General features: G+C 42.5%; 1 protein-coding gene across 5 annotated transcripts in view; it reads right to left on the bottom strand.

Annotated features, from left to right (window-relative positions):
• The window catches only part of LOC122554579 (eIF-2-alpha kinase GCN2-like), an 85,484-nt gene that overhangs the window by 4,547 nt on the left and 57,084 nt on the right, over window positions 1–23,853 (bottom strand). For all 5 annotated transcript variants that reach the window (XM_087990869.1, XM_087990868.1, XM_087990865.1 and 2 more), the window contains exons 20-23: window positions 21,533–21,634; window positions 19,120–19,251; window positions 13,805–13,870; window positions 3,190–3,284 (exon numbers count right to left, since the gene is read on the bottom strand). In XM_087990869.1, coding sequence (XP_087846995.1) covers window positions 3,190–3,284; window positions 13,805–13,870; window positions 19,120–19,251; window positions 21,533–21,634 — 395 coding nt within the window. The remainder of the gene's footprint in view (window positions 1–3,189; window positions 3,285–13,804; window positions 13,871–19,119; window positions 19,252–21,532; window positions 21,635–23,853) is intronic.

The raw sequence follows: 23,853 nt of genomic DNA, 5'->3' as shown, positions 1-23,853 counted from the left end.
TGTGTGTATGTGAGTGTAGAGTGTCTAGATCTGTGAGGGGACGCATGTTTGAGTGTGGGTGTGTGTGAGTCTGTAGGAGTGTGTGTGTGTGTGTGTCTGGGGTGGGGGGTTGTGAGTGTGAGAGAGAGTGTATATGTGTGTGTAGTGAGTGTAGAGTGTCTTAAGTCTGTGAGGGGGTGTGGTGAAAGGGTTAAAATTGTGTCCCAATACATGTGTGAATCTAACCGGAATGGAGGTGTTGCTTAGTCCCGTGTGAATCTTATTACACACCTCCCCGTGTGAATCTTCTTATCTGTATGTAACCAGAATGGAATGTGTTTTTTAGCCTTGCTCTGCTGTTCACATGAATGTTTATATCTGGAAAAGAGTATATCAGCTGGAAAAGTCTCCAGTTCGGTGAGTCTGCTCCGGGGTTGCGTTTAACCGCCGAGCGTGGGTTGTTGGCAACCGCTCTACGAGAACTGACGGCTCCCAGTTCTGGTAACACGTAGAGTGAGTATAAACCAGACCCGTTGTAAGTACGAGACCTGGTTGTGGCGACGCTGCGGGGAATAAAACACTTATATTCTAGCAGACTCGCCTCTTGGCTGTTTGTTCTGTGTCAGACTACTTTCCTGCGAGCCTGGTCCTTGACCTTGAGAATTTTTTTAAAACAGGGGGTGCATGTGTGAGTGTGGGAGTGTGTGTGTGTCTAGGATGGGGGGTTGTGAGTGTCTGTGAGAGAGAGTGTGTACGTGTGCGCGTGAGTGCAGGAGTGTGTGTGTCTGTAGGGGTGTGTGTAAGTGTCTGTGTATACGTGTGACCGTGTGTATAGGAGTGTCTGTGTGTGTGTATAGTACAATGGTGGTCACCTGTAGTGTGACATGAACCCAAGGCCCCAGTTGAGGCCCTCCCTATGGGTACAGAACTTAGCTATCACCCTATGCTCAGCCACTTTTCGCTGCTGCCTGTCGCGAAGTCCGCCTTGGAGGATGGACACCCGAAGGTCCGAGGTCAAATGTCCTGGACCGCTGAAGTGTTTCCCACACACTCACACGTGCACCCCCTCACAGACTTAGACACTCTATAGTCACATACACACACATATACAATCTCTCTCATACTCACAACCCCCCACCCTAGACACACACACACACATATATACATATATGTTTGTGGGGTGAATTTGTACTTGCAGAGTTACATTGTACTTTGCTCAAAAATTGCATGAATTCATGTAAGACTCTGTTAACTCACTTTTTAGATTGGAATCAGTTTAAACATAATGGCACAGGCAGAGAACACAGCGGGCTAAAACCTTCAACATATTATCTGGCTAACACCAATTGTTACAGTTAACCTGAGAATGTAACTTTTAAAAAAACGTTTTGTGATTTACACATAAAAGAAGTGAAACTATCATGGTATTCAAACAGATGAAAGACTCAACAAACAATCAAGGTATTTTTCAATGTATAATTTCAGCTACATCACACTGTAAACTTTTGCTATAAATTCTGTGCCTTACAATTGTGTCCTCCACAACCACCTGATGAAGGAGCAGCGCTCTGAAAGCTAGTGCTTCCAGTTAAACCTGTTGGACTATAACCTGGTGTTGTGTGATTTTTAACTTTGTGCACCCCAGCCCAACACTGGCATCTCCAAACCCTCACCAGGTCTGGCTTACATGTCACTCCAGAACCACAACAATGTTACTGAATCTCAACTGCACTGTGAAATGACCCAATCAGTTCAAGGACAGTTAGGGGTAGGCCCACATCCCACAAATGAATAAAAAAATGTTCCCAGTACGAATCACTATGCTCCCATTCATGCCAACACCTGTTAACCATAACATGCCACTTTATAGCCCCAATGTAAAACTATTGCTGTCCCGTGTCCCCAATACTACTCTTTGTCTTTTATCTACGAACTGGTCCAGTATCCATCTCAGGACCCATGTACAGATAAGAAAAAAAACATAGTTCTATTAAATGAGCTAGACCATTTTGGAGGCTTCATTATATTGATTTTTAAAAATCTGACTCATAACAATACATTTATTACATTTAAGTTCCTTCACCTCAGTAAAGTTTTATAACAACAAACATTTAATTCAAGTGCAACAGGCATAGGAATTCAGTGTCCCACATCAAAGAGTCCATTATCATTTAGTTGCTATCAATAAAACTGTGAAATGAAAGGCATCCTCTGTGATCCTTGTGAAATCTGTCATACCACACTCATCCAACACTGGAAACCCTCAGGCTAATGTCAGGGGCCAGAAATAGAAAACAATCCATCTTTTAAAAAACTTACTTGCCCTGAAGTTTGAATGCCTGACACACCTGACCAACCCCTTTGACAAAATGACAGCCCAAATGAAGTTACACACAGTTCACACACATGCACTTTTACTTTTACCAATCCTGCTTAAAGGGTACTTTACCTCTACCAAAGGCAACCTATCACACAAAAACCAACCCAGGACCAAATCAAAAGGGGTACCTCGGCTATCTACACAAATCCATAAGGTTCAAACCTCTCTCAACTGGTCAATGGCGTGCACATTTGGTTCCAGATAGTTACTTCAGTAAAGTTATTCAGGAGTGGATGGTACTATGGAGTTACATGGCCAGCTGCCTCTGGAAGCTGTACAGATGCGAATCCCAGGGCGTCTCCATTTCAGCAGTTTGAAGTTGGGAAAGTTAGGGAAGCTCTTCGATAGGGCGAAACTCTGGACCCTAGCCTTTTAAGTTTTCTTGGCAATCCATACTTACCAGTTACCACACCCAAGCCATCCCTTATCCCCAATGACTATTTCCAAAATGGAAGCTATTTGTTGCATCAATTGATTCATATTGCCCCAATTCAATATGCAATACAGGTAGTAAAGTCCCATTTTTTGTTCTTTCAAAACTCATCTCTTCTTCCCAATCCACTGTTTTCTATGACAATTGTAATCCTTGGATTTAATATTTTCATCTAATTTCCATGAAAAAATTGTCATAAATCCCAACACATGACAGAAACTTTTACATAACTTGCACTTTTGCAGAAGTTCTTATTTCAGGAGCTGGCAGCCAATTCTCTTGTACTATTATTTGTAAGCTGCATGGATATTCAATTCATTTGGATACAAGACAGCACACTCCAATAAATCAAGTGTACATTCTTCTAATCAAATGGCATGTACACTTAATATTTTACCTTGATGCAGTGGGCTTGCTGGCTTTCTGCACACATTGCAAGAACTTCTCAATGCTCTTTATGGTTGAAACATTTCCTCTGTCATATAGCAAAACCTAAAGACAAATAGATGGTCAGTGCCATTAAAAGAAATCATGTCATGAAGATGGCTGCAGACCTCTATTACCTGCAGGGGCCTTGTGTGTTACAATTCAATTTGCTGTAAAGCAGATTAATGCAAAAAGACATTTCTTAATAGATGGTTGGGGTGGATGAGGAATCAGTAAGGTTCAGTAAGGACTGTAAAGAGCTGGCAGGGAATTCTTCAAGGCAGGTTTGGATGCTTTGCAGGATAATCTATTTCTTCAGGACAAAACAATCAAGACTGGAATGGGAAAAGATCTGACCCTCATTTTGATCAAGGGTCCCACTTGAAACATTAACTTTTCCCTTTCTGATGTCGAGTGTGCTATGGATTTCTAGCCTTTTTGACATGGTTTATGATTTATACCTGTCGGCTTCTGATTACCTGGAGTAAATGGTATTTAACAAACCAACAAGTGAAAAGAGAGTGTTTTTAAGAAACATTGACCTAGGGAATAATATTAAATTAGATGATTGCACCATTTTGTGCAGGTGTTCAGTAGAGTACTGATTTCAGGCACATTTGGGTTTTAAGTAAAAGCAAGTCCCTGGGTTCCATTCCATCTGGAAAAAGATTACAGGACAATATAAAAGGAGTCATTCAAAACTGCAGGACAATACAAAGGAGTCATTCACAAGTACAAGAAATGTTCATACACCAGGTCTTTAAAATTAGACCCTTGGATGAGATCACATTTGTAAGTATGAGCATTCATAAGTTCATAAATTGGGGACCCCCTGTAATACTAAACAATGCAGTCCCAGAGTAGAAAGCATCCCACAAAAAAGTATCACAATTGACGAGAGATACCCGTTTCGAGTTAATTTACTTATGTACACTGAAAAACTGAAATGAAAGATTACAATGCAAGGGGTGGTAACTACATATAAACTGGGTAGCAATAGGGTATGGTCTCAACCCTATCACACCCCTATTCGGTCACCTATGTTGGTTCACCATGTTGTATGGTTGCTGGTTCAGCCTTCCAAGTGGCAAGCCAATCCTTTACGTTGTCCTGATCTAGCTTTGTGTCAGAAGTCACACCTCTAAAACAAACATAGCACTTACCTGACATTTCCTGATGTTAGCCAACCTAAAGAATATCGCTCCTCCAGTTTATCTGAATTACGTGACCATCTACACCTAGTCATCCTATTTAGAGTCATAGAGATGTACAGCATGGAAACGGACCCTTCGGTCCAACCCGTCCATGCCGACCAGATATCCCAACCCAATCTAGTTCCACCTGCCAGCACCCGGCCTACATCCCTCCAAACCCTTCCTATTCATATACTCATCCAAATGCCTCTTAAATGTTGCAATTGTACCTGCCTCCATCACATCCTCTGACAGCTCATTCCATACACGTACCATCCTCTGCGTGAAAAAGTTGCCCCTTAGGTTTCTTTTATATCTTTCCCCTCTCACCCTAAACCTATGCCCTCTAATTCTGGACTCTCCCACCCCAGGGAAAAGACTTTGCCTATTTACCCTCTCCATGCCCCTCATAATTTTGTAAACCTCTATAAGGTCACCCCTCAGTCTCCGAAGCTCCAGGGAAAACAGCCCCAGCATGTTCAGCCTCTCCCTGTAGCTCAGATCCTCCAACCCGGGCAACATCCTTGTAAATCTTTTCTGAACCCTTTTAAGTTTTACAACATCTTTCCGATAGGAAGGAGACCAGAATTGCACGCAATATTCCAACAATGGCCTAACTAATGTCCTGTACAGCCGCAGCATGACCTCCCAACTCCTGTACTCAATACTCTGACCAATAAAGGAAAGCATACCAAATGCCTTCTTCACTATCGTATCTACCTGCGACTCCACTTTCAAGGAGCAATGAACCTGCACTCCAAGGTCTCTTTGTTCAGCAACACTCCCTAGGACTTTACCATTAAGTGCATAAGTCCTGCTAAGATTTGCTTTCCCAAAATGCAGCACCTTGCATTTATATGAATTAAACTCCATTTGCCACTTCTCAGCCCATTGGCCCATCTGGTCAAGATCCTGTTGTAATCTGAGGTAACTATCTTCGCTGTCCACTACACCTCCAATTTTGGTGTCACCTGCAAACTTACTAACTGTAACTCTCATGCTCGCATCCAAATAATTTCTGTAAATGACAAAAGTAGAGGACCCAGAACCGACCCTTGTGGCACTCCACTGGTCACAGGCCTCCAGTCTGAAAAACAACCCTCCACCACCACCCTCTGTCTTCTACCTTTGAGCCAGTTCTGTATCCGAATGGCTAGTTCTCCCTGTATTCCATGAGATCTAACCTTGCTAATCAGTCTCCCATGGGGAACCTTGTCGAACGCTTTACTGAAGTCCACATAGATCACATCTACTGCTCTGCCCTCCGGTCTATTTCTTCAAAAAACTCAATCAAGTTTGTGAGACAAGATTTCCCACACACAAAGCCATGTTGACTATCCTGAATCAGTCCTTGCCTTTACAAATACATGTACATCCTGTCCCTCAGGATTCCCTCCAACAACTTGCCCACCGCCGAGGTCAGGCTCACTGGTCTATAGTTCCCTGGCTTGTCTTTACCGCCCTTCTTAAACAGTGGCACCATGTTTGCCAACCTCTAGTCTTCCGGCACCTCACCTGTAACTATCGATGATACAAATATCTCAGCAAGCGGCCCAGCAATCACTTCTCTAGCTTCCCACAGAATCCGCGGGTACACCTGATCAGGTCCTAGGGATTTATCCACCTTTAACCGTTTCAAGACATCCAGCACTTCCTCCTCTGTAATCTGGACATTTTGCAAGATGTCACCGTCTATTTCCCTACAGTCTATATCTTCCATATCATTTTCCACAGTAAATACTGATGCAAAATATTCATTCAGTATCTCCCCCATTTTCTGTGGCTCCACACAAAGGCCGCCTTGCTGATCTTTGAGGGGCCCTATTCTATCCCTAGTTACCCTTTTGTCCTTAATATATTTGTAAAAACCCTTTGGATTCTCCTTAATTCTGTTGGCCAAAGCTATCTCATGTCCCCGTTTTGCCCTCCTGATTTCCCTCTTAAGTATACTCCTACTTTCTTTATACTCTTCTAAGGATTCACTCGATCTATCTTGTCTATACCTGACATATGCTTCCTTCTTTTTGTTAACCAAACCCTCAATTTCTTTCATGATTTGGAGATGCAGGTGTTGGACTGGGGTGTACAAAGTTAAAAATCACACAACACCAGGTTATAGTCCAACAGGTTTAATTGGAAGCACACTAGCTTTCAGAGTGACGCTCCTTCATCAGGTGATTGTGGAGCCCTCCACAATCACCTGATGAAGGAGCATCGCTCTGAAAGCTAGTGTGCTTCCAATTAAATCTGTTGGACTATAACCTGGTGTTGTGTGATTTTTAACTCAATTTCTTTCGTCATCTAGCATTACCTATACCTACCAGCCTTCCCTTTCACCCTGACAGGAATATACTTTCTCTGGATTCTTGTTATCTCATTTCTGAAGGCTTCCTATTTTCTAGCCGGCCCTTAACCTGCGAACATCTGCCTCCAATCAGTTTTCGAAAGTTCTTGCCTAATACCGTCAAAATTGGCCTTTCTCCAATTTAGAACTTCAACTTTTAGATCTGGTCTATCCTTTTCCATCACTATTTTAAAACGAATAGAATTATGGTCGCTGGCCCCAAAGTGCTCCCCCACTGACACCTCAGTCACCTGCCCTGCCTGATTTCCCAAGAGTAGGTCAAGTTTTGCACTTTTTCTAGTAGGTACATCCACATACTGAATCAGAAAATTGTCTTGTGAACACTTCAGAAATTCCTCTCCATCTCAACCTTTAACACTATGGCAGTCCCAGTTGATGTTTGGAAAGTTAAAATCCCCTACCATAACTACCCTATTATTCTTACAGATAGCTGAGATCTCCTTACAAGTTTGTTTCTCAATTTCCCTCTGACTATTGGGAGGTCTATTATACAATCCCAATAAGGTGATCGTCCCTTTCTTATTTCTCAGTTCCTTGGATGTATTTCCGGGAATATCCTCCCTTAGCACAGCTGTAATGCTATCCCTTATCAAAAAGGCCACTCCCTCTCCTCTTTTGCCTCCTTTTCTATCCTCCTGCCCATCCCTGAGCCATGTTTCTGTAATTGCTATGATATCCCAGTCCCATGTTCCTAACCATGCCCTGAGTTCATCTCCCTTCCCTGTTAGGTCCCTTGCATTGAAATAAATGCAGTTCAATTTATTATTCCTACCTTGTTCCTGCCTGCCCTGACTGTTTGACTCACTTCTGTTCTCAGCTGTACCCGTCTCAGATCGATCTCTTTCCTCACTATCTCCCTGGGTCCCACCCCACCTTACTAGTTTAAATCCTCCCACGCAGTTCTAGCAAATTTCCCTGCCAGTATATTAGTCCCCTTCCAATTTAGGTGCAATCCGTCCTTCTTGTACAGGTCACTTCTACCCCAAAAGAGATTCCAATGATCCAAAAATGTGAATCCTTCTCCCATACACCAGCTCCTCAGCCATACATTCATCTGCTCTATCCTCCTATGCCTGCCCTCACTAGCTCGTAGCACTGGGAGTAATCCAGATATTACTACCTTTGAGGACCTCCTTTTTAAATTTCTGCCTAACTCTCTAATCTCCCTTCAGAGTCTCAACCTTTTCCCTTCCAATGTCGTTGGTTCCAATGTGGACAATGACCTCCTGTTGGCCCCTCTCCCCCGTGAGAACATTCTGCAATCTTTCTGAGACATCCTTGATCCTGGCACCAGGGAAACAACACACCATTCTGTTTTTTCTCTGCTGGCCACAGAAACGTCTGTCTGTACCTCCGAGTACAGAATCCCCTAACACCATTGATCTCTTGGAAGCCAACATACCCTTCGTTGCATTACAGCCAGTCTCAATACCAGAAACTTGGCTGTTTGTGCTACGTTCCCCTAAGAAACCATCACCCCCTACATTTTCCAAAACAGCATACCTGTTTGAAATGGGTATATCCACAAAAGACTCCTGCTCTAGCTGCCTACCTCTCTTACCCTTCCTGGAGTTAACCCATCTATGTGACTGTATCTGAGACTTTCCCCCTTTCCTGTAACTGCCATCCATCACATCCTGTTTCTCCTAATCCAATGTTGTCCAATATGTTCGCCACAAATCACGTGTGGCTGCATGGGAATCCAAATGTTTTTTGATGAGTAAATAAAAATGAGTAATAGAGACAAGTAATAGGAGTGCGTGATCTGATTATTATTGTTGTAAAATGATAAGGCAAAAAGCAGGTTGCATAAGTGTATTTTGTCTCTTCTGCATGTCAATGTTTTCTGTTTTAATTCAAATTTCCAGGATTTGCATTTGTTTTTGATTTTATATCTAAAATTCACTCTCCTCCTTTAGCTGTCGTGTTTATTCTAATCCTCTTGCACACAGCCAATAATTCCAACATTATCCTTCTGATGTACTTGCTCTAAATCGATTAAACTTCATGAAGGCTGGAGTTACATAATGAAAGGAAGTGAGGACTGCAGACGCTGGAGATTTCAGAGTCGAGAGTGTGGTGCTGGAAAATCACAGCAGGTCAGGCAGCGTCTGAGGAGCAGGAGAATCGACGTTTCAGGTATAAGCCCTTCTTCAGGAATAAGACTTGTGGGCCGGGAGGCTGAGAGATAAATGGGAGGAGGGTGGGGCTGGGGGTAAAGTAGCTGAGAATGCAATAGGTAGATGAAGGTGAGGGAGAAGGTGATAGGTCGGAGAGGAGAGTGGAGCAGATGGATGGAAAACATGATGGACAGGTCAAGAGGGTAGTGCCGGGTTGGAGACTTGGGAGTGGGATAAGGTGGGGGAGGGAAAATGATGAAATTGGTGAAATCCATATTAATCCCATGTGGTTGGAGGGTCCCAAGGTGGAAGTTGAGTTATTCTTCCTCCAGATGTCGGGTGGTTCGGGCTTGGTAATGGAGACGGCACAGGACTTGCAAGTCCTTGGTGGAGTGGACGGGGGAGTTGAAGTGTTCAAACACAGGCGGTGGTGTTGATTAGTCTGGTTGTCCCTGAGATGTTCTCTGGAATGATCTGGAAGTTGGCGCCCTGTCTCCCTGGTGTAGAGGAGACCACATTGGATGCAACGTATACAGTAGATGACATTTGTGAAAGTACAGGTAAATTTCCATTGGATGTGGAAGGATCTTTTGGTGCCTTGGACAGAGATGGGGGGGGAAGATGTGAGTGGACCTCAATTCTGTGCAGATTTTAACTTCATACCTTATGATGTCTTATAGTCCAAGCAACAAAGGAAAAGACATCAGTCTACAGTATCTTTCTAGGTACAGAAGTGCCTTACACCAAGTACTTCCAGCAGTCTGTACATCAAGGCAGTTGCGTTTAAAGTACATTCATTCTGTGTAAATCCTAATCAACAATTGTCCTACAACGAAAAAGTGAACAACAAATAAGTTCAGTAATGCTGCAAGCACGTACACATGTATTTCTATGATATGTAGGTGCAGATAATGCCAACAGGAGGATTCAATCATTTTACTAACTGAAGTACACCTGAGGGCCTACCCCCTCCCCTTACCCTACAGAGAAATCCTATATAAAATCATGATTGGCAACCCTCAATGGACAATAGCAAAAGCAGAATCACTCTGTGCTAGTCTTCGTTGGCAACTGCCAAGATATCCACACATCTTGATCATCGACAACCTTGGCTGAGTGTGGGTAGCAGCCCCACATTCCTATGTGGAGGTTTAGCTTTAAAGTGTGTCACCTTTAAAAGCACTTACCTCCTGAACATTCATGATCAACAGGGTGCCAAGCTTATCAGAGCACATCCTCTGTCATCCCACAGTACACAGCCTGGCATCTGACTGTATCCTGAATGTTGCCAGTACCAAATTACAACATTAACTCCTCTCTACCACCCCGCCTTAGCCTCCCAAACGATCCGAAGTTCATCCAGCTCTAGTTCCCTAACAGGGTCTGTGGGATGCATAATGAGATACTGGAGATACTGTCTCTGTTGATGCCATTTAGAAAGCGAGGAGAAAGTGAGGACTGCAGATGCTGGAGATCAGAGCTGAAAATGTGTTGCTGGAAAAGCGCAGCAGGTCAGGCAGCATCCAAGGAACAGGAGAATCGACGTTTCAGGCATTAGCCCTTCTTCAGGAATGAGGGAAGTGTGCCCAGCAGGCTAAGATAAAAGGTAGGGAGGAGGGACTTGGGGGAGGGGCGTTGGAAATGCGATAGGTGGAAGGAGGTCAAGGTGAGGGTGATAGGCCGGAGTGGGGTGGGGCCGGAGAGGTCAGGAAGAAGATTGCAGGTTAGGAAGGCGGTGCAATCTTCTGGCACCGCCTTCCTAACCTGCAATCTTCTTCCTTGGGTTAAATTTAGTGCTGCACTTTCCCTTTTCCTTATTTAGTTGCATCGGCACACCAAAAGTAACAGACTAATACATTCAGAAAACACTTTTTTCCATCTTCAATATATCTACCATTCTATAAATGTGCTTAATATGCAGTATATCCTTTTGGAGCATTCTGTAATTATCTTCACAATTCAGTTGACTTAATTTGCAAAGGCTGTACACTTGAAAATATTATCTCTATTTCCAAGTCCAGATCACTGTTGTGTATAGAAAAATTGCAGCCACTGGCATTTTTCACCACTTATAATCCAAAGGTACCTCCTTTACACCAATTCCCCACATTCTAGTTCCCAATCAATGTGCAAACCGTGCCTGAGTGTTGTCTCTGTGTCTCAATTTTAACTACTCGTTTATTGCATGGCACCTTTGCCAACTGAGAGTTTTGTGCTTTGAATATTTCTATAAAGTTACTTCTGCATGCTGCAAGGTGATTGTCACACCATGTACTCAATGAGTTAATGACCAGAAAATGTCTGTAAATCAGCTGTTAATGTTTAGTGAGCTATATGCACAGCCAGTTGGTACTGCAGAATAACTCAGAACTTTGTAGGAGCCAACACACAAAAACTGGCTCCCTCTTTGAGCTACACTACTTCTCCTCAATCAATTAATTCCTTACAAATACTCCACAGCTTTGGGAAAGGTCACATTTATAAATTATGTTTATTCAGTTCCTTTATTGCATTTTGTAGACCACCCACTTGTCCATACTACAATTATCTGACAATAGTCAGAAGGGTCAGGATGAAGGGAGGAATAACAATTGGTCATTCACGCCTTCAGGCCTGTTTAGCCATTTATTTACAGCACTTACTTCATTCCAAATCCTTGCCTTTGTTCTGTAACTGTTAGAAACCTTAACTGATATAAAAAAAACTATCCATGCAAAAGCAAAATGATGTGGATACTGCAAACCTGAAATGAAAACAAACTCTGCTGGAAATATTCAGCAGCTCAGATAGCATTTGGGAAAAGAGGAACAGAATTAAAAGGCCAGGTTTTCTGCACAGTGGGAAGCTTACACATTTCGCTACTCCATCCCTTAAAACTGTATTCAACCACAATCTGTGCTCCCATGCTGCTGTTTATCTCCAATGCCATCATTACCACCATGCCATGGGATCAACCCTAATTAAATGAAGAAAGCAGGAGGGCATGCCAGGAGAACACTAGGTGTAACTGAAATCAGGTGTTAACCTTATGCTAAGCAGTGGAAGCTGCATGCAATAGACAAGGCTAAGTGATCTAACAGATCCAAAAGGACAAAATCCAACCGGCTAAATACACCTCCATCAGTCCACTCTTAATCACCTGTAAAGTAATGGCAAGGATCATCAATAGTGCTTGCTGAGCAACAATTTGTACACTGATGCTCAGTTTGGATTCCACCAGGGCCACTCAGCTCCTGACCTCATTACGGGCTTAGTCCAAACATGGACAAAAGAGCTGAATTCCAGAGGTGATGAGAGAGTGATAGTCCTTGACAGCAAGGCAGCACCTGTCTGAGTGAAGCATCAAGGGATCCAGCAAAACTCTAGACAGTGGGAATGAGGGGGACATCTCCCTGCTGTGTGGAGCCATACCTACCACAAAGAAAGATGGTTGTTGAGGGCCAGTCGTCTCAGTATCTCTGCAGGAGTTTCTCAGGTTAGTGACTTATGTCCAACCATCTTCAAGTGCTTCCTCAGAGACCTACCATCCGGTACAAGACCAGTTTGCTGAATGTTCAGCAGATTCATGACTCCTCACATATAGAAGCAGCCCATGACCAAAGCAGCGAGACCTGGACAACATCCAGGCTTGGCTTGTAAGTGGCATGTAAAAGCTGCACCACGCAAGTAGCTAGTCAATGGTGAATTCCAACAAGAGAGAATGTGACCATTTCCCCTTGACGAACAAAGGCATTACCAAGGCTGAAATCCCCCACTTTCAACATCCTGGAAGCTCCCATTAACCAGAACACTGACCTGGACCAGCTGCATAAACACTAAGGCTACTGTAGGAGAAGTAGAGGTTAGGAATTCTGTGGTAAATAACTCAGCTCCTGACTCCTCAATTCCTGTTCACCGTCTACAAGGAACAAGTCAGGAGTGTGATGGAATGCTCCCCACTTGCCTGGATGGCTGCAGCTCCAACAACACTCAAGAAGCAGAACCATCCAGACAAAGCAGCCTGCATGAGTGGCATCCCTTTCACCACATTCAATATTCAGTCCCTTCACAAGTGAGGCACAGTGGCAGCTACAGGATGCACTGCAGCAGCAACACATGTACTTTGTTTAGACAGTACCTTCCAAACCTGTGATCTCTACCATCTACATAGACCTGGGAGCTCCACCACCTACAAATATCTCATCCTGAATTGGAACTACCTCACTGCTCTCTTCCCTATTTCACCAGGGATGTCCTGTACCTCAAGGATTGCACTGACAAAAGAATGTAGAGGTGCCGGTATTGGACTGGGGCGACAAAGTTAAAAATCACACAGCACCAGGTTTAGATTAGATTCCTCACAGTATGGAAACAGGCCCTTCGGCCAACTAGTCCACACCGACCCTCCGAAGAGTAACCCACCCAGACTCATTCCCCATATTTATCCCTGACTAATGCACCTATCACCATGGGCAGTTTAGCATGGCAAATTCACCTGATCTGCGGGAGGAAACTGGAGCACCCAGAGGAAACCCACACAAACACAGGGCGAATGTGCAAACTCCATACAGTCACCTGAGGCTGGAATCGAACCCAAGTCCCTGGTGCTGTGAGGCAGCAGTGCTAACCACTGAGTCGCCAGGTTTATTATGTACAAGCTGTTGGACTATAACCTGGGTGTTGTGAGATATTTAACTTTGATTAAAGAAGGCAGTTGACTCTCACCTTTTCAAAAGCAATTAGAAATGGATAATAAATGTCAACCTTGCCTTGTGACATACACATCCTATAAATGAAAATTAAGTTTTGCAGTCTAATATGTTTAGGGTTCCAGGGACCATACTTTTCAGGCCTTCCACTCCCGTACAGTGGGCCTACAATTAATTCCACTGACAGGACAGCTTTGCTGGGATTACTGACTATGCTTACCTTTAAGTCTGTTTCACCATCTGGCTGGAGAACAAATATCCTTCCCTCTTCAGCTGCAAGTCTTTTCTAAAAAGAGGCAAAACACAAGGCCTGATTTTTAAGATTTGTGCTGATGTTAGTGCACATCCCATCCAAATAATGCAGTAATATTCGTTCAGCAAAATGCTGCCTTTAAGAACAAATTTTACCCTATCCTACAAAATATTCTAATTATAGTCATTTATGTGCATTTGTGCTCAGTGACTTGTCAATGGAATAGCGTTGGAATTTGCCACATTTTTTAAGGCAATGAGTCAAACTATTGCAACAGCAAAGGCTTATTGTAGTAAAAATGCAGGTCTTACTGATGTGTAAAGAAACCATGATGACTGTAGCATCCTGTACAAAACAAATTATTTTACCATCTCCTATATAAAATATTCTCTGTCACAGCATCACCCTCTTCTGTTCTGAACCCACATGACCTTCCCTCCAAAAACAGAACTTAAAAGTGTCAGGCGATTCCTTCCTGAGCTAAAAATAGAAAAGAAAGTCTAGCAGTATTTTTTTTAATTTACTTGTGGGACTTGGGCGAGGCTGGATGGCCAGCATTTATTGCCCATCCCTAGTTGCCCTTGATCTGAATGGCTTGCTAAGCAATTTCAGGGGTCAGTTTTAAGCCAACCACATTGCTGTGGGTCTGGAGTCACATGTAGGCCAGACCAGGTGAGGCTGGCAGATTTCCTTTCCTGAAGGACATTAGTGAGCCAAGTGAGTTTCTCTGACAATGGTTTTGTGGTCATCAGTAGATTCGTAATTTCATATATTTTTAAAAAATGGAGCTCAAATTCCACCTTCTGCCATAGCACGATTCAAACCTGGGTCCCCAGAACATTAACTAATGTCCTTCAGGGAAGGAAATCTGCCAGCCTCACCTGGTCTGGCCTACATGTGACTCTAGACCCACAGCAATGTGGGTTTCTGGATTAATAGTCTAGCAATAACAACACCAGGCCATCACCTCTCCATTTTTGGGAGACAGAAACAGACATAACGATCCAGGTCATTGCCCTTTTCGCTCTTCTTGTTAAATTTCAAAACAAAATTTGGTGAAAATGGAAGTCGTAATGGGAATAAGTTGACGAAAATTCTGGAGCTGGAATTGGAAACAGTCCATCGCAGGAGATTTTATAAGTGCATCGTTCAGAATGCCTGCTTGAACGGCTTTAGAGGAAATCACATACTTGGGAACTAAACTGAAAGAAACTTTACCAATAAATATCTAAAAATAACCAGCGGAGCCTTTCCGTCTCTCCTATTAAAGCCTGTATGCAGTACATTATAGAAAGTTGCAGTAGTATAGATTAGGACGACAATGTCATCACTTATGAAAACATCTCTGCAGTACTTCTAATATATTGCTGCATTTGACGATTGATCATATTGCGTCACATGCTTCCTCACAACACATTCTTTGTCTAAAAAAGATCAAGCTGTAAAGTAAAAGACCTCAGAGAGCAGTGCAGACATAAATACTGATGAACCAATAGCTGAGTTCATCAAGATCAGTTTGTTTCATCCAAAGTATGGCTTTAAAAAGTGCACAAATATATGGCGATTATTACATCCAGAAAAACCGCAATGAAAAATTACCATTTCATCTTCATTGGGCACAGAGATAAATTGGCCACAGAGGATTAAAATGATCATAATGCTTCCACAAATTAGTGGCCAAACTATAGAGTGCTGTGAATGACTTCAGTGTAATGGGGAAAGCTAGTGGTTTATGTTCTGACTAAACACTGACACCTAGTGGTACCTACTGGACAAGAGATTGTTGTGTTTTAATTTGCTTTTGAGTCAGATAGTGCTTCTGGTCTTTCCTTACACAGAGAATGTATCTTTGTTAGTCAACTATTTACTTTATATAGGCATCAATGTTTTATTTAAGATAGATAGATGAGGTGCCTTAGAGGAGCCTCTTCACAAAGGCCTGAAGATAAATTAGCAGGAAGGATTGCATATTATCAATAGGCCCTAAACAAAGGATTAAGGTTAATAGGTATCCATCGGATAGGACGAAGGTTGTAAGTGTGGAGGTACTCAATCTGCCTCGATGTATTTAGAATATATTTAAAAATAATGGTCCAGATTTTCCAATATGGGAACAGGCCTCTGCCTCAAGTTCTGTATGAATGTGCTTCAGGAACCTGGGGAATTCCTGATGAAAGCACATCCACGTTCCTCACAGGGGAAGTCTAAATTCCCAATTTGCCTCATTTCCTCTGCCCAGACCATAGGAATGGACTATTTGACCTACACCACCTCCTTTTTACATGGATTATTTGACGTTTTGCACAGTAGATGTGAAAGTGAGGACTGCAGATGCTGGAGATCAGACTGAAAAATGTGTTGCTGGAAAAGCGCAGCAGGTCAGGCAGCATCAAAGGAGCAGGAGAATCGACGTTTCGGGCATAAGCCCTTCTTCAGGAATGCCTGAAACGTCGATTCTCCGGCTCCTTTGATGCTGCCTGACCTGCTGCGCTTTTCCAGCAACACATTTTTCAGCACAGTAGATGTGAAGCTAGCTGAGCAGTGTTAACTTCAAGTTAATTAGCTGAAGTGACAAAGTAATGCAGTCAACACTATAACCGAGTACCTGGAAACATGTGCTCACAGCCCTGGCAGCTACTAGAACTCCTAAATCCTGTAACCTGCTGTGTTTAAGGGTCCAGGTATCTTACCTGGCTGGTTACTGGGAGGTGGGGTTACCCTCGGTGACCCTCACTCATGAATAACCTCTGAAAAGATGCGCAGTGCAGTTACAATGCTATCTTTATTGCAGCTACAATGCTGTCAGGGCAGTGGAGGAACAGTCAATAGGCTGTTGAAAATCAGCTGCCGCTGACTGGACTGATCTCTGTGGGCTCTCCAGTATTGTCCAACGGTGTGCCGCATCATTCTGGACTGCTTCCCCTTGACCGTTTGACACTGATCGCCCCCTTACTCCCTAGATAGACCATCCTCACACATCTCTGGACAGTGTGAGGACTGTACCGGAACCATCTGACAGACAGCATTCCCCACTGACTACACTGAGGAGCGGGCACCACCCAGCTTCTGACAGAAGACCATAAGATGTAGAGCAGAAGTAGGCCACTCAATCCATCAAGTCCACTCCACCATTCAATGACTTCATGGCGGATCTGATAAGCCTCAACTCCACTTTCTAGCCTTATCCCAATAACCGTCGATTCCCTTACTGATTAAATATCTGCCTTGAATTTACCTGACGCCCCATCCTCAGTAGCCCTCTGTGGTAAAGAATTCCACAGATTCACCCCAACTCCCCCATTACCAGACTAATGCCATTTACACGTTCGCTGATGACACCACCATAGTCGGTTGAATCTCAGATGGTGACGAAACAGACTACAGATGGAGGTGGAAGACCTGGAAAAATGGTGCACTAAGAACAACCTAACTCTCAGTGCTGCAAAACCAAGGAACTCATTATTAATTTTTGACAGGATGTTACTCAGGCCCTCCCCCTAAATATAAACAGCACAGAGGTGGAATGAGTGGAGAGTGTCAAGCTCCTAGGAGTGCTCATCCACAAAAAGCTTTCTTGGACTCTTCATGTGGACGCACTGGTTAAAAAGGCCCAACAGCATCTCCTCTTCCTCAGGCAGCTGAGGAAAGTTGGCATGATGGTGAATACCCGTGCCAATTTTTATAGGTGCGCCATCAAGAGCACTCTGTCTGGATGTATCACTACCTGGTATGGCAACTGTACCATTCAAGATCGAAGACAGTTACAGAGAGTGGTGAACTTGGCTCAGACAATCACAAAGGCCAACCTCCCATTGATAGAATCGATCTACCAGGCCTGCTGTCAAGGAAAGGCTGCCAGCATTCTCAAAGATCCATCCCATCCTGACAATGTTTTTCTACAACCTCTACCATCAGGGAGAAGGTACGGAAACCTGAACACACGCACACCAGCCGGTTTCAAAACTGTTTGTACCCTACTGTTGTTAGAATACTGAATGGACTCACAAACTCTTAACATTCACCTGTACCTGTGTTTTTGTTTTTGCCGTTGTTTACCTATTATTTACTTAACTATGCTACTTAACTCTATGAGCTACGTGTATTGCTCGCAAGACAAAGCTTTTCACTGTGCCTCGGTACACGTGACAATAAATTCAATTCAATTCAACTCAGAGAAAAGAATTCCTCCCCATTGCTGTCTTGAATGGGTGACTCCTTGATCTGAAATGATGCCCTCTGGTCCTAATGTTCCCAGAAGGGGAACCAACCTTTCTACAGATATTCTGTCAAGTCCTCTAATAATCTTGTATGTTTCAGTAAGGTCTCCTCCCATTCTTCTGAACCCCAAAGAGTACAAACCCAACCTACTCAACCTCTCCTCATAAGAAAATCCTTCCATTCGTGGGATCAACTTAGTGAATCTTTTCTGGACTGCCTTCATTACGTAAGGGATCAAATCTGTTCACTGCATTCCAGCTTTGGTCGAATTAGTCTTGAAAAGTCATATCAGAGTCAAAACATTAACAATTTCTCTCTCTCTCTCTACAGATGCTGCCAGTCCTGGTGAATTTCACCAGCACGTCCTGATTTTGTTTCAGATTTTCAGCAGGTGCAATTTTTTGCTTTTATTAATTCAGTGCGAACTGGCTGTATAACTATAGGGAGTTAATTAATAGTGGCAGCAAGTTTTATAGCGTGCAGATAACAGAAATAAAACTCTTCCTATAAGTGTGGAGTTGTACTCTGCTTAAACACAATTATTTTCTAGCCTGTAACAAAAATGAGTTGGAAGTATAAAATAGTCAGTAAAAGACAGAGCTGAAGGTTGGAAGAAAAGTCTTTATGCAGAGTTATATGAACTATTTTCCCTTAGAAAGCAACTGAGGACAGAACAGTTGTAAATTCTAAGGAAAAGGCATACAAATATTTGAATTGTAGAAAAATTACTGGACAGTGATGACAGGTTTTGGCTTTGAACTGCCCGAGTGAAAAGTCAGGATGGAAATAGTAAGTTAAATGTCCTCCCTTTGCATTTCCAGAAAACTAACAAACTCCCATCGCATTTGCAATGAGAACATATTCTACGAATCGTGTTGAGTCTGTGCAGCATGAGAGACTATGAATAATACTCTAAGACTATTGTAATCTGAAACCCTCTACCACATCGTTTAAACAGATATTAAAAATCAGAAATAGTCTCATGATTTACAGTGCAATGGATCTCTTTATGAGACACTGTTTGTTCTCTGTGTTCAGAATGTCAAGTAATTTTCACATATTACCTCAGGAAGTCTGGTCATCAATCTGACGCAAATCCCTGCTTCCCAAAACTTCCATGCCAACTTAAAACAGATTTCCACACTTGTGTCAGGAGTGCAATGAATACAGATTTTATCCATCATCCTTTCGGGTTTCTGTGCAGAGCATGAGAAAAGCTTATTTGTATCTCTGCAATAAAAATGTAACACTTTTGGCACTTTCCATAGCACAAGAAATCAGGGGTTAAATAGCCATTGTCTTTTAACATGTCTACAATTGCAGCCTAGAAAAAACATTGCTAATTATAGTATCTCATTAATATGCCCCCATAAAAGTTTTGGACAATCAGATTACCGTTCAGTCTTCAGATACAACATTGAAGCAAAAGAAAAAGATGAAAAGGACATTTGCATTATGAATTCTACCATGAAGACGTACCGTTTCAATTATTACTCTGTCATTTCATCAGCAGGTTTCATACGGTGGACTTTAAGATGCAGTTTTGAGCAAAGCAAAACAGCATTGATAATAATTTAAGATAGCCAAAACAGATTTGTACCTACAAAAGTACATTCCATCCCTGAAGATATAAAGTCAATGGAGGTCCCCACAGAGACAAAGTAGTCCAGAAGTGGGAACAGTTCCTTCATATCTCAACAAATAGAGGATAGATCAGGGATGTTAACACCTGAAAAGCTGTCTTCTACAATACACACAACTAATTTTTTTGAGGCACTGTTGATGAAGTCAAAAATCACAACACCAGGTTATATTCCAAAAGGTTTATAGGTATTTGGAGTCACAAATTTTCGGAGTGCTCCTCCTTCCTCAGGTAGCAGTGCTCCAAAAGCTTGTACTTCCAAATAATCCTGCTGAACTATAAGCTGGTGTTATGTGATTTTTAACTTTGTCCACCCTAGTCCAACACTGACACCTCCCTATCGTTGATGAAGTCAGGGAGGTATAGTGAGCCTGCTCTTTGTATATTTGAATGCTGGATATCAACTTTAGATTAGATTACGTTACATTACAGTGTGGAAACAGGCCCTTCGGCCCAACAAGTCCACACCGACCCGCTGAAGCGCAACCCACCCATACCCCTACATTTACCTCTTAACCTAACACTACGGGCAATTTTAGCGTGGCCAATTCACCTGACCTGCACATCTTTGGATTGTGGGAGGAAACTGGAGCACCCGGAGGAAACCCATTGAGAGACAGGGAGAATGTGCAAACTCCACACAGTCAGTCGCCTGAGGCGGGAATTGAACCCGGATCTCTGGCGCTGTGAGGCAGCAGTGCTAAACACTGTGCCACCGTGCCGTGAATAAAAAAAAAATTGATAAACACTACAGCTGTGCGGCTGCTTTCCCACTCCCCACCGTCCTTGTAATTCTCCATCTAAGAATACCATTTGGCTGGGAATAAGCACTTGCATTCAAACTACAGGCTCAGATTTTCTACTAAATGTTGCTGGATTTTCTACCACATCAATTCCAGCAGAAAATAAAAACTATCAGCCATAATTGAAAAGCAACTGCCTCAGTGAAAACAAAAATATTCAGATACAGACCAGTGAATCTTTATTGACTTTCCTTTATACCCAAATCTTACTTGGCAAAGTTTAACATTCAATACCCTGTAAATTATATTGCTTTTCAACATGCCTTTGAGGGAGGGAGGACTCATTTTACATTTTTTTACCCGAGTGGGTTTCAGCAATAAAAAAAACTATTTAATTCAATAAACTAGTCTGACTAATTTTGTTATACAAATCCCAAGCAATAAAAAAAATTTAACTCAAGAAACCAGTCAGACTAATCTTGTTATACAAATTCCGAGCAATATAAAAAACTATTTAATTCAATAAACTAGTCTAACTAACTTAGTTAATTTTTTTATTGTTTTGGATTTGTATAACAAAGAAACTAGTCTGACTAATTTGGTTATACAAATTCCGAGCAATAAAAAAAAATTATTTAACTCAAAAACTAGTCTGACTAATTTTGTTATACAAATCCCAAGCAATTTAAAAAAAACTATTTAACTCAAGAAACCAGTCTGACTAATTTTGTTATTCAGATCCCGATATAGTCAAATCTTACTGAATTGGCCATGCAGCATGCTACGTAAAGAAATTAAAACCTAGTGTGGTCAAACAAAGAGTGGGAAAAGGAAAACCACTTTATCCCTTCCTGACCTGGTCATTAGAAACTCAAAAGTAAACCGGAGAGTGGGAATGTTAAATTGGCTTTTAGAGCTGACTCATCATTCTTTGAACTGCTGTTGATGAAGTCAAAAAAATCACACAACCCCCACCAGGTTACGGTCTATGGAAGATCACCCCCCAAAAAAAAGTAATTTCTTCCCCCCATTTTCAAACACTGCCTGCTTGTTCAGAGGTTTGGGGTTTGCGGCCCCTTGTCGGCTTTTTACCTTTGTCTTTGTCTCTGCTTCTACGAGTTTCTGAAGGTCAACGGCTAGGCCAGCAGCAGACAAATCAGGCAACTCAGCAAAGGAGACGTCAAAACTTCGCAGCTAAGCATAATAACAGATAAATAAATTAACTGGTGACATTCTTGATCGAAGAATCACCTTTATAAATGATAACAGAAGTCATTGTACTCCTTCAATTTTCCTCAGATGGCAAATACTTATTTTGATCCACTTTGACTATTTTAAACAGGTGCCTTAACACTTTCCCCAACACCTTTTGCATTTGCTTTTAATGCTTTAGAGGATGTTAGGGTCACTGGTAAGATTAGCATTAATTACCGATCCTTAAACGTGGTTTAGTCTCCTGTAGTAACCTCAGAAGTAACCTCCGTGCTTGGAGAGTAATTACTGAATTATCAAATTCCTATGGTGAGGAAAGAGGCCAATCGGTCCATCGAGTCCCACACAGACTCACCATGTGTTCGGAGAGGACTTTTGGAATATTGACCCAGCGACAGTGAAGGAATGGTGAGATAGTTATATGTCAGGACAGTCCGTGGCTTGAAGCACAAGTTGCACTTGGTATTCTCATGTGTTTGCTTCCCTTGTAATTCAACTGGTGGAAGGAACAGGTTTAGAAGGTGCTGTCAAAGAGGTTGTGGTGAGTTGCTGCAGTGCTTCTTGTGCATAGCACACACCAGTGCTACTTTGTGTCAGTAGTGGAGGGAACAAATGTAAAAAGCACAGTGGCTTAGTGGTTAGCACTGCTGCCTCACAAAGACCCGCGTTCGATTCCAGCCTCGGGCAACTGTCTGTGTGGAGTGTGCACATTCTCCCAGTGTCTGCGTGGGTTTCCTCTGGGTGCTCCAATTTCCTCCCAGGACCCAAAGATGTGCAGCTCAGGTGAACCGGTCGTGCTAAATTGCCCATAGTGTTCAGGGATATTTAGGCTAGGTGCATTATTCAGGGGTAGGGGAATGGGTCTGGGTGGGATAGTCTTTGGTGGATCGGTGCAGACTTGTTGGGCCAAATAGCCTGTTCCCACACTGTAGGGATTCAATGGAAGCAGAGAAAGGAGTGCTGACCAAGTGGACTGCTTTGTTGGTGTTTAAGATGATTAAAATGAATCAATAGGGAAGTTGGAGAGAAACTATTTGTGCTGATGGGAATAAGGGACCAAAATTTTACAATTAGAGACAGACTATGCAAGGAAGATATCTAAAGGCCGTCCTTAATGCAAAAGGTAGTGGAAACCTGAGACACTCTCTCCTCCTAATCATGTTGTTTAGGTTAGATGAATTGTAGAAGTCAAAATTGTGATTAATAGAATTTTGGTCAGGAACACAGTCCAAAGATGTGCAAGCCAGGTGAATTGGCCATGCTAAATTGCCCATAGTGTTAGGTGCATTGGTCAGAGGGAATGGGTCTGGGTGGGTTGCTCTTCGGAGGTGTGGACTTGTTGGGCCGAAGGGCCTGTTTCCACACTGTAGGGAATCTAATCTGATCTAAAAAAAACAAAGACAGTCAAATTGAGTTACAAATACAGAAGCCATATTCAAGGGACTGAATGGCCTACTTTGCTCCTCTTTCCTTCATCAAGCCCACTCTGCCTTTTGAAGAACAGTTAGAGCAACAATCTCAACATTCTGCTTTTTTTTGTTAAAAGCAAGAGATTTGTGCAATTCTTCAAAAATTAGTGACCAGTTTTCAAAATCATCCACTCAATCAGACTAAGTAGGAATTGAGTTTGATCAGTGGCAGAATGTTGGTCAGTGAATATTCGCAGCAGGACAATAATTATTCAATGTTTCTCAAGCATCTAATGAGAAAATTGACTGACTGAAAATGTGGGAAACACTGAAAAACAAACATTGGCCAGTGCTGGGAAATGCTCAACTTCAAAAGAGGGAAGAAATGGCTTGAGACTAATCTTAAGTGGCTGAGCTTCAGTGGGGCCTGGCGGAGAGCCATGATGAAGAAAATCAATCACAAATTCTTTCTTGGATCCACAAGTTATCCTTGGGTCTCTTCTTACCTCAGAAAGCACAGATTCACTTCCCTTTTATGCAGTCGTTCCAATTTTACTGCAGTCAGTCTGACTGACCCTCATTCAGCCATCTGCCTCACCCCACTCTCCTGTCTGTTCTCCATTATCCTGCAACACTTCTTTGCTTATTTAAACATGTACTTGCCTACCTTTTTAAGTTATTCTGGATTTTGTTTTTACCAGGTTTTCCTAGCAGAGCATTTCATGTTCTAAGGACCCAGCATGTTAAAACTGATTCTCCGAAACTCTTAGTTCCTTGTGCTTTCTTGTCACT

The sequence above is a fragment of the Chiloscyllium plagiosum genome, unplaced genomic scaffold (genome assembly GCF_037043375.1).
Source record: "Chiloscyllium plagiosum isolate Xiang-an unplaced genomic scaffold, Cpla_swu_hap1 HiC_scaffold_9, whole genome shotgun sequence".
NCBI classification, from domain to species: domain Eukaryota; kingdom Metazoa; phylum Chordata; class Chondrichthyes; order Orectolobiformes; family Hemiscylliidae; genus Chiloscyllium; species Chiloscyllium plagiosum.
The sequence above is the reverse complement of the archived record's forward strand: the minus strand, read 5'-3'. Positions and strand labels throughout refer to the sequence as shown.